The sequence below is a fragment of the Rhinoderma darwinii genome, chromosome 1 (genome assembly GCF_050947455.1).
Source record: "Rhinoderma darwinii isolate aRhiDar2 chromosome 1, aRhiDar2.hap1, whole genome shotgun sequence".
NCBI lineage: Eukaryota > Metazoa > Chordata > Amphibia > Anura > Rhinodermatidae > Rhinoderma > Rhinoderma darwinii.
The window spans coordinates 377,996,785-378,008,891 of record NC_134687.1 but is presented as its reverse complement, the minus strand read 5'-3'; the positions used below and the strand labels follow the sequence as shown (position 1 = coordinate 378,008,891).

At 40.0% G+C, this 12,107-nt stretch overlaps 1 protein-coding gene across 1 annotated transcript in view; it reads right to left on the bottom strand.

The window, feature by feature from the left end:
• Nucleotides 1-12,107, bottom strand: part of RORB (RAR related orphan receptor B) — a 168,320-nt gene that overhangs the window by 33,326 nt on the left and 122,887 nt on the right. The window contains exon 3 of the mRNA XM_075828171.1: nucleotides 1,502-1,643. Within this exon, the coding sequence (XP_075684286.1) occupies nucleotides 1,502-1,643 (142 nt within the window). The remainder of the gene's footprint in view (nucleotides 1-1,501; nucleotides 1,644-12,107) is intronic.

Genomic DNA, 12,107 nt, shown 5'->3' with positions numbered 1-12,107 from the left:
TAGGGACCTGGATGCGCTGAACCATACGGTGCATTACCGACACTATGAATAGTATTGTGGCACTCTTATGAGCACTGTTGTTGTAGTACTGTGTGATGTTGTAATATGGGCAGCATATATGACATTATTTGGACACAAAGACTGACATAAACTGTCTGGTATTTTATGGGCCCTATGGCTTGTATCATATAGATATGCACTCTAATTAGTATCCGGAGGCATTGTGGCTAGCTTTTTATGGGCACGATGACAGGCACTATTATATATGTACTTTTCCCAATTACAGTTTAGTGCATTTAATCACTTGAAGGATTTTCTTGTTCATAAATAGTTGCTTGGTAAAATATAAAAAAAAAATATATTTTTAAATTAAGTCAGGTTAAAAAACCATGTATGACTGTATGAATGGTATTAAGGGGCCGATATTTCCTGTGGGCCCACACCACTTTGCCCCTTGTCGAAATTCAAATGAATGTTATTTTATAGTTTATTACTTTTCATAGATTCCTCCAGAGATCCAACAGGTTGCATTAAAACCTTTTTATTTCCTTTTCAATCCCTATGTACTCTGCCTTCCTCTCCTCCCTAGTCCCTCACACCCCGCTTTATAATATTTATTTTTTTTAACTCCTACACAATCTTTTTTTACCCTATTTCTTCCCTCCCCTAAATTTGGTGTTTATACCCTCTGAACTATTATTATGCTTTTTTGTACCTTGATGACAAACTTTTTACTAACCACATGATTTCCCCTCCCACAGCCTATTGAGACCAACATCATTCATTCTCTCTTACTGTAATAATATTACCCCTCTACATCTTAAATTCTTAGTTAAATCTCTCCTTTTCTACAAAAACTATTTTCTTTGTTCACCCTTAATTTTTCCAAAATTAAAGGGCCCTTAAATGTGGAGTCTTATGTAAAGTGGATTGCAACGTAAAAAAAACAAAAAACCTTTATGAACAATACTTTCCAGGATTTCTCCTCTTGATTCTGCTATGTTATAATCCAAGGGTTGGATAAAAAAAAAAAAAGCCTATCCTCTATATGTGTTCTAAGTACATCCATTTTGCTTCCCCATCCTCTCATGCTAGAGCAAGTGAAATTTTAATTTTAATACTTCATAGTTGACTGTAATTCAAAATTTATTGTGAGTTCTGAGCATACAGTAGCCCTCTTTATGCCAATTCAAACGTCCTTTTTTTTTTTAACTAACTGGCCAATATCGCTTAAAATTTTTTTGGGGGTATTTAAAACTTTTTACCTATTGAAAATGATTTGCTTGAACCTAGCTAACAGTAAGACTTAAGACTTTCAAATTCTCAGCTACTTTTTTCTAAACCAACCTGCACAGGGAGGTTGCTTGACCTTCTGAAACATCATAATTCCAATTCTGTACTTCATACAAAAAATATTGCTCTTTCCGTGCACCTTTTGCATCTTCACTGCATTAGATGAGAGTTTCAAAAGCCTACAATTTTAAAAAGGTAGTTGACTTACCATCTCTAGACATTCCCAGGGCAAGACACTTTTGCAGTCTACAGTGTTGGCAGCGATTTCTATTTGTTCTGTCAATTAAACAGTTCCTCTGCCTTGGGCAAGAGTAAGAGGCATTGTTTTGTTGACTCCTTCTGAAGAATCCCTGAAACAGTAAGATATAATAAAGTATGAGCTTGTTATTCATGTTAATTAGAAACACCGTAGTGAAAGATTGCCCCAGCATTAAAGAAAAACAGAATTTTGAGGCTATTGATTTGTACATAATTTGCTGCCTAACATTTTTGGTTTACACGACTTATAATAGGATGTTATATAGCCTAAAACTTAGCTCTATATAATGCAGGCAGATCTAATGAAGTACAGACTAAAACTTTTGAAGTGATCAAACTCTATTAAAGAGGCATATAAAAACTGGATGCCATATTCATGCCAGCCCTTGACACTTTTACTGATCCAAGCAACACTTTTTGCTTGTGCCGGTATAAAGGGGCAAGGTTTTCCACTAGCCACTAAAAGCAAATCATTTAGGAAGGTCTTCTGCTACTTTCTGTTGATCTGAAATTTTGCAGAAACGTATACCATGGTGGAGTGTACAGTACATGCAACACTTAATTTGTAATGATAGTACCGCTTTGCTGGTCTTAGTAAATGTCTCCCTATGTAATTTGACAGCTATACATACAGATGTAGCATTTCTATGTATTCAAATGGTTAAGTATTGCATAATAATGAGAATGGCCTGGTTTTGACCGGAGGAAGGTGATGGTAACCTAAATAATCACGTGTAAAATAAATGTACGTAGAAGAGCATTTCTCAATGCATAGTATGTAATTGAATACAGATGTGTCCTTCCTTACCTTTCCTTTTATCTCAACATTTCCTGAGATGTGCGGCGCGAGATGACTAGCTTCGAAAAAAACATGATTTTGCGATACTCTGTCATGATATGTCTATGCTATATGTGTCTTTGTGTGGACATCCAGTGGCTGTAATGTGAATTGCAGCCTGTCACGGGTTTTGCTAGCATGCCGAAATTTTGGATTGAATTGGTTTCATGAGAAACTTGACCACATTCAAGCAAAGGTAAGGGTGGACACATTTGTATATCTGTAAAAAAAAAATGAGTACATTGGGAGCTATATATATATATATATATATATATATATCTGTCGTCAGTTTGCACCCCACGTCATTGACTGTGTTGTCATTCGCAACATGACGAAGTAGCCAACAAATCTATCATGTCACCATTTATTAGAATCTCTAATGAATGTTTTGTTAAATCCATGCCATGAAGAATTCAAGCAATTATGATGACAATAGGGGTTCTGTCCAATAATAGAAAGGTATATTTATTTCCTCTTGCTTATATAGCACCAACATATTCTGCAGCGCTGTACAGACACTGTCATCAGTTAAATCAGACATATTTACAACAGAAGATGCTACATGGTGGTGTGATAAACGCATGGGCTGGCATTTTGGTTAGTCTCATGCATGAGGGAGGGACAAATGAGAAAAGTTTTTTTTCGTTGATGTAGTATATGAGATATGAGGTTTAAATAAATGTGATAGTATAGTCAAATGTTACCCTTTAGCAGTAAACAATATAGATGACAATAAAAGCCAAATGAACTAATGACTGGGCTGTTGAGTGTTTAATAATCATAAGTGTAGATGGAGAAGAGCGGAGGGAGCAAGGACAGTGCCTCTCGGCACTCCTACATACAGTGGGTGAGGAGATGAGTTTATTAAGAGTTGAGACTTGGAAATTAGGAAAAAAGTCAGTGAAAATGAAATGAAAACTGATAGAGAGCATGTCAGAGAAGGGGTTTGAGCAAACAGAAATAGTTGCAGGCTAAAACTATTTAGTCAATCCTTTCTTTAAACTACGTAGCGAGGTCACTGGATAAAATACAGGAGGGTGGAGGGCAGAAAAAAAGAGTTTAAGGTATTGAACAATTGGCATTTCTGGGATGGAAGATTGGGTTAAGATAATAGGATAAACAGGGCTGAGAACCCTAATACAATAGAGTATTAAATTACAATTGTGCATTCAATTCTGTAATAAAGATGAAGCACAATTCCATTTCATCCATAATATGGTGATGTTGTATATAAATAATATTACGAAGAATATTGTTTTTTTTCTACTTTACTCTCTAATATAGAATTTCCAGCCCCTTAGTTTTGATGTAGGTGCTGACTGTAGTGAGTGAGATTGATCATGTTGAACAACATTGGTAACAATAACACGGTCTTAGAGGGACTACATATGCAAGGACTTGACTGCATATGGTTGAGGCAGTGTGCCATGGATGAAAGAAAACGGGAACTAAAAGTTAGTTTTTTAATGTACTTCTTCTACATAAAGTTTATATCTCCACATAGTTTTCTGCTTTAAGGTCTGTTCTGTCTACTGTATCTAGGCTTATACTTAGAATAGTGGGCTCATTAACCATGACCTAGTACAGTAAAAAACTTTGTAGCTCACCCAATAAACTAGTAGAGGAACGGTGATGTATCACAGCAGTTTCCTAGTAAGTGTATCTAACCTACAATAAGTTTCTTAACTGTAGGAAAACATTCAGATGCCATAATTGTACTTTGTATGTCCACGCGGTGATCAGGAATCCTCCCATTTATAACTGTTCTAACACTTTTACATTTCCTCTAGCTTTTTCTTCTTTTCTTCTAAAGCCATTTACAGATTGCTTCTTAATACGCCATCAGTTTAAGTGGTACTACTTGTTTTCCCTCTCTTCCAATTACATGGCTTTGCTTGTTAGCTTTAATACTTTATGTTGCTGTCATTAAAAGGAGTTTACTTCTGAAAAGTGTGTCATTGACTTTTATTGTGATGCTAGCATGGCTCTGCTGGATCAGCCTACAGCACGTAGCTTTGTGAAGGGTAAATAAGGCTATGTTTTGTACTACACTATTATTACATGATTTAGGCAATTAGGTAGTGATGCAAAAAGAGCAAACAGAGAACACACGGAGGAAGGGACTGTTAAAAGAGTTCTCAATCAGCCTATACCAAGTGAACACAAAACTGTCCTAGATTTTGTGAAAAGTGAATGCCGACTAATACATTGGAAAGTTTATCTTAGAAATAATGTAGAAAACATATCACGACAGTCACAAGATGTCTACTGTTGGTGCAAATAAAGATTCCGATAGATTGGGTGTAAACCTTTTTGGTGCTTTGCTTCACTTCGAGATATTTGGCACAACAGGTGTCTGGCAGCCATTTCTATTACCTTCCCACTACTAAACTAACATATGTGGTTGTCGAATGTAACCAGTATAAAAACGTTAAAGGGGTTTATGTAGCAATTCACACTAGTTCTAGCTAGATTCTGATACTTGAGCTACAGTCTAAAGATCAGGATAAATGTGTGACAACAGTCATGACTACATAGATTTAGTATAAGAAAAAAAATCGGACACTTTAGTACCAGCTTCATCATGTGACCAGTAAATGACCATTCACCCTGTACAATGTTTACCTTATATAGTGCGGGACAGACATAGAGGTCACACATTACCAATGCATTATTAGTAAATAACTAGTATATTGTCCTTGGACCAGACCCTTTCCTTCATTTCCTCGCAAGTAATCCCATTGAAGAACACTACAATCAGCTTCTCCCCACACAGAAATTGGCAGTTTACAGGGTACAATACAAATGCTTAGCAAACGGTGAGAGTATTTATTAGTGTCCTTATAAAAGACACATCAACTTTTATGTTGAATTCAACATAATCGTCATACTTTTATTTTACCACACTAGCCATACATTTCTCCTGTTGACCTTAATTTTAGTTAAGTTTTAATATATTTCATGTACTTATCTGCACGTTAATCTCACCAAAGGGCAATTTTCTAAAATGCTGCCCACACTGTTATCATATAACCTTCTGCCTTTCACCTTACAAGAGCTTTATCTTTACACAATCAAGTTTTACATTATAATTTTAGCAAAATAACCATTTTTCTAAACTGGATTCACAGCATTTTTGCTAAATGCAGAAAACAGATACACTTTTTTAGAATTATCCTTCTTTGCATAATCTAACTGCTGCCAGTTGCAGATATAGTTTGTATTCTAAAGAGAAGAATTTATTAAAAGGGCAAGTTATGCACCATCATTTCCAAAAAATTGGCATGGACGCAGCCAAGCGACCACACCCGTCCATTTCCGTCCATGTCTTATAGACATTTGTCTTAATCTCCAAGGCAATGTTCACATCACTAGTGCAATAAATAAAAAAACTAGGAATACAGAATACTTCTATGCCGCAATTGCAATTTTACTTTTTTTTTTCCAATAAGTAAATGGTTCTAGGAAGATGGACTTCACTTGTCTGTTAATGACCAATGCTTGTACCAGTGTGGCCACCTATCCTATGCAAGTAGGGAGCATTAAACCCACAGTGTAGAGAAGGGTAGAGACTTTAGCTGCTTGACACCCATCAATCCATAAATTATTTATGTTGTATCCTATTGATATGCCATATACTGTATATTTGTGGTGGGAAAACCTCTTTAAGTTGTTTGTATATGGTCAAATATACTACTTAGAGATGAAAAGCATAGCTTAACTACATGACTTCTGAAATGGATAAAATTTATACAAACTTCATATATTTTTAAAACCCATCAAAGTTAATTTCTTGTGGAACATGATAACGGAAATATATGAATTAAAAAAAATGGAGTGTGTTCTGAATGCCATATTGATAAAGACCAACCATTACTTTAAGGCCTAATTCACACGAGCGTGTCCGTTTTGCGCGCGGAAAAAAGGCAGCATTTTTCCTGCATTGCAGTTCCGTGTGGCATCCGTGTACGGTGCGCGTCTGGGTTTTTAACGTGTGTTTGTCATCCGTATGTTACGCGGTTTTTACGTCAACAAAAAAAAGTGAAGGAGGTGTATTATTTTTTGCTCATCATTTCTTTAGCAACTGGTGCGTGAAAAACACGGACAGCACACGGATGACGTCCGTGTGCTGTCCATTTTTTTCACGCACCCATTGACTTCAATGGGTGCGTGATGTGCAAAAAATGCACAAGTATAGGACATGCAGTGAGTTTCATGCAGCGGACACACGCTGCATGAAAAAAACTGAATGTCTGAATTGTATTGGACGTGAATTACGTGAATCAGCTCTAACTGAAACAAATTGAAATTATAAAAAAAACTGTCATTTATGTTGATCTATTGTTGTGAAAGGTGGTCAGAAAATTGCAGTGAATGGTGCCGGTTAAAACTTTTAGTAGCCTGCGCTAGGTATGCACCCCTTGGGATATATAGCGCATATTACTCTACAAATGCCGTCAAATTACCCAACAGCAGATATAGCAGTCTTCGAAAATATGTCTTTATATTATTATGCAGTGCTGATACAAATTATACAATACTGACACATAAAATAAAAAACATCTTGCACAACTCTGCAGTGCTGCTTTGATACCTTCAAGAGCAATCTAATCTCAGGTTCGGCTTAATTTTGCTCTCATTTTTACAGGAACTACATAACAAGCATACAAAGTTTACATAACCTGATAGGTAGAACAGCTGGACTGACCTACTTCTTCACCTATTCTTGTTCAATGTGGTTAGAAGAAAAGATATTCCTGACATTGAGCTAATTAACACAAGCAAAATTTTGCAGGATCAAATAACTGCTAATGAAAAGTCGTAGCAAATAAAAGGGAAATGATAGATGCCTCATATACCCATCTGTATGTTTAATAATAATAATAATAATAATAATAATAATAAAACAACAGCAACCGTAATGGGTTCACCTCCAGCCACGTAATATTTCTATGCCAAGCTTCTGCCAATAGGGCCATTGTTGCCATGTCTTGCACTGCTGAAGGCTAATGAGCCCAAAACAGTCGTATGGAAATTGGACTAAATAGCTTTGCAATTATTAGGCAGTGTCTGTGTTATACACTAGGGCATAGTTGGCCACTAGGGGCAGAAAGTAACTAATTGCAAGTTTCCAACCACTATACCAGAAAGATGAATTTCCTCGTTGTGTGGATATGTGCTGGAAGTGAGCATGTAACTACCTTCTGAATTTATAAGGCCTTGTTGTGTTGGAAAAGGCCCAAAATTAATATTATCTAAAATAGTAAAAAATTACTGCATTCAATATATTTAAAAACATAATGCATAATCTGATTACTGACAATATTGCACAGATGACTTTATACCATGTATACTATATTGTGTTTTGATCATCTCTTATACACAATCCAGATCAATAACTTTACTGATTTACTAGAGAAATAATAAAAAAAGAATATTAGACAATATCCCAATCCTCTCTACATCTGATCATAAGACAGCAAACTATCAATCACTTCTTGCTTCGTTCACATCTGCGTCAGGGTCCCGTTCTGACGTTCTGTTGGATCTTCCCCTCAGAACGGGACCCTGATTGAACCAAACAGAAACCATAGGTTTGCATGACCATTGATTTCAATGGTGACGGATCTGGTGCCAATGGTTTTAGTTTGTCTCAGTTGTGCAAGGGTTCCGTTGTTTTGACAGAATGAATAGCGCAGTCGACTACGGTATTGATTCTGTCAAAACTATAGAACCCTTGGTTTCCGTTTGTTTCAGTCAGAGTCCCGTTCTGACGGAAAGCTCAGGCGGAACGCCGGAACGGGACCCTGACGCAGATGTACGAAGCCTTACAGTGTTTCATCTTCAGCTTACTCATGACAATTGATATGATAGGAACATTTGTTACCCTGACCGTGATTTTGCCATGATAATCTATTTTAATGTATCAGAATCTGATTCTACGGTCGCTCCAGGTTTTAGTACCATGAATAGTGGCCATAGCACAAACCATGCTAATCAGATCTTATCTAGTGTATCTAGACATTCTTTACATACACATTGCTATGCGTATGTGCTTTGGGTATGTATTAAACCATTGACATATATAGCCTGCGATTCTCTTTGTAACAAACAAAACGGCTAGGGTTGTCCAAGAAAGCGAGGAGAAGCAAAGAGAGGTTATATTGTACATGCCCTCCTGTTCTCTGCTGACCATATACACGGCATAAATGTGTTATGGGGGAAGCCAGTTTGTCCACAAACTATTGAGCATGTTGAACTTTTGCATGCCCAATATTTTATTTTCCCCTGAAATAAATGCTGTTAGTGGTTTCTGGCAGTCACTTCTGCCCCTCTCGCTGAACATCCATGCTCTGATGATCTAACCAGACATATTTATGTTGAGTCAGGGGAGATAGTTCTCAGACTGTTCAAACAACGGATATTTTATGTGCATGGCTAGGCTTAAGTTCCTTTTCACTGAGCGATACCTGGCCGGTAAAACAAGCACCGATCGATGATAGAGCACGTTGATCGGCGCTTGTAAGGTTCATTTACAAGGACCAATGGTCATAATGTATGTGGAGGAATGATCGGTAATATGATGCCACGTTCAATAGTGTCTGCGTCCTTAGGAAGCAGATACTATTGAACGCTATAGCAGGGAAGGGAGGTGTATCTCTGCTCTGCCATTTACTAGACTACAGGCAAGGCCGACATCAGGGGGGGATGACAAACTGGGCAATTGCCCAGGGCCCCCATCCTCTTAGGGCCCGCGGCTGCTACGGGGCCCAAGGCGGCACAGGCACCCTCATGCCCGGTGACACATTCTACATTCTAGTGACAGCCACATTCACTTGTATCTGCATCCTCAGGACGCAGATACAAATTAATACGTTAGGCCTGCAGCCTATAAGGCGCTGGGAAGACTCCCTGCGCAGGATGGAGTGATGACGTCACTGCCTCACTCTGATCTGCGCAAGCATCCCTCCCGGAGGCTGTGCAGCGATCCATCCATCTCGGGAACGGGGCAAGGTAAGTACAATATTTTTTTGGGGTGTTATGTGGCAAAATACGGTACACGGGGGGATTGCTGTGTATCACTATATATAAGTGTAGCACAATATACAAGGGGGGCTGTGTGGCTCTATATACAAAGGGGATTGCTGCGTAGCACTATATACATGGGGGCTGTGTGACACTATATACAAGGGGGGGCTATGTGGCCCTATATACAAGGGGGGAGCTCTGTGGCACTATATACAAGGGGGGGCTGTCGGGCACTATACTAAGGGGGCTGTGTGGCACTATATACAAGGAGGGCTGTCTAGCAGTATACTAAGGGAGGCTGTATAGCACTATTTACAAGGGGAGGATGGCTGTGTGGCACAATCTACAGTGGGCTGTGTATGGCGTTATCTACAGGAGGCTGTATGGCGCAATCTACAGGGGTCTGTGTTTGGCGCTTTCTACAGGGGGCTGTGGGGCACTATATACAAGTGAGGGGGCTGTGTGGCACTATATTCAAGGGGGGCTGTGTGGCACCATACAAGGGGGGCTGTGTGGCACTATATACAAGAGGGGGGCTGTGTGGCACTATCTATTAAGGAAGTGCTGTGTGGCACTATCTACTAAGGGGGGCTGAGTGGCACTACATACAAGGGGGGATTGCTATGTATCACCATATATGAGGCGGGGATTGCTGTGTAGCACTATATACAAGGGGGGCTGTGTGGCACTATATACAAGGGGAGGCTGTGTGGCACTATATACAAGGTGGGAGCTTTGTGGCACTATATACAAGGGGGGGCTGTGTAGCACTATACCAAGGGGGCTGTGTGGCACTATATACAAGGGGAGGCTGTGTGGCACTATATACAAGGTGGGAGCTTTGTGGCACTATATACAAGGGGGGGCTGTGTAGCACTATACCAAGGGGGCTGTGTGGCACTATATATAAGGGGGGGGCTGTGTAGCACTATACTAAGCGGGGCTGTATGACACTATTTACAAGGGGAGGATGGCCGCATGGCATTATCTACAGGGGACTGTGTCTGGCATTATCTACAGGGGGCTGTGTGTGGCGCTATCTACAGGGGGCTGTGCGTGGCACAATCTACAGGAGTCTGTGTGTGGCACTTTCTACAGGGGGCTGTGGGTCACTATAAACAAGGGAGGGGGGCCGTGTGGCACTATATACAAGGGAGCTCTGTGGCACTATATACAAGGGGGGACTCTGTGGCATTATACTAAGGGGGGCTGTGTGGCACTATATACAATAGAGGTTGTGTAGCACTATACTAAGGGGGGCTGTATGACACTATTTACAAGGGGAGGATGGCTGCGTGGAACTATCTACAGGGGACTGTGTGTGGCATTATCTACAGGAGGCTGTGTGTAGTGCTATCTACAGGGGGCTGTGTGTGGCGCAATCTACAGGGGACTGTGTGTGGTGCTTTCTATAGGGGGCTGTGGAGCACTATATACAAGGGAGGGGGCCCTTGTGGCACTATATACAATGGAGGCTGTGTGCACTATATTCAAGGGGGATTTGTGGCACTATGCAAGGGGGCCTAAGTGGCACTATATACAAGTGGGGCTGTGTGGCACCATCTACTAAGCGGGTGCTGTGTGGCACTATCTACTAAGGGGGCTTTATGGTACTATATACAAGTGGGGGCTGTGTGGCACTATATATCAGAGGGGGGGCTGTGTAGCACTATCTACTAAGGGGGGATATATGGCACTATCTACTAGGGGGCTATGTGGCACTATATACAAGGGGGAGGACTGTGGCACTATCTACAGGGGGGCTGTGTGTGACTCTACTGGTGGCTGTGTGTGGTGCTATCTACATGGGGCATTATTACTGTGGGGGCACAAAGGGCGCACGGTTACTGATGGAGCACTTCTAATGTGTCGAGAACTAAGGGATCATTTATTATCTACTGGGGCACTGTGAATTACGAGTTTGTTTAGAGGATGGGTTATAGGTGGGGAGGGTGCTGGAAAAGCAAGAAACCAACATGTCTGACCCAGTCTTTCCTAGTTACGCCCCTGATCATGAGACCTATCATAAATAAAAAAAAAGAAACAGCCTGTATCTATAAGTTTTAAGCCCATTCATATCTTACATTCTACACGGTTGTCTTCAGTGTATGTTACTTGATGTTATGTTGTATGTTATTTGATTCTAAGGTTCTTCTTGAAAGCATTACTATCATTTCAGGCAAATTTTTAGAAGTTGGCATGTATGTGTGTACTTGAGGAATAACACTATTTCTAACTATTATATCACTTGTAGCTGTATTTGTCACCAATTTTCTCCTCTGCAGACTCCTTCTCTAAAGGCACATTCACACATGGCGGAATTGCTGTGGAATTCCGCTGCGGACAGTCCGCAGTGGAATTCTCCAGCGGCCGTTTTTTACTTTTGTTTCTATACATTTTTAGGAAAGTTAGTTCAGACGTTGCGGAAAACTCCACTGTGGACCATAGGCTGCAGTGCGGAATTTTCAGTCCGCAGCATGCACTGTCTGTTGCGGAGAAGAAACAGAATTTCACTGCGTATTTCAGCCTTTGCAATGCAAGAACTGAAATCTGTGGCAAGTCCGCTGTGTTTTCTGCAACGTCTGAATTACCTGTCAAATATGCAAATGTTGGTGCAGATTCGTTGCGTAATTGCCCCAAATCTGCACCAACATTTGCAGCGGAAAAAGTAGTTGAGGAGACTAACTGC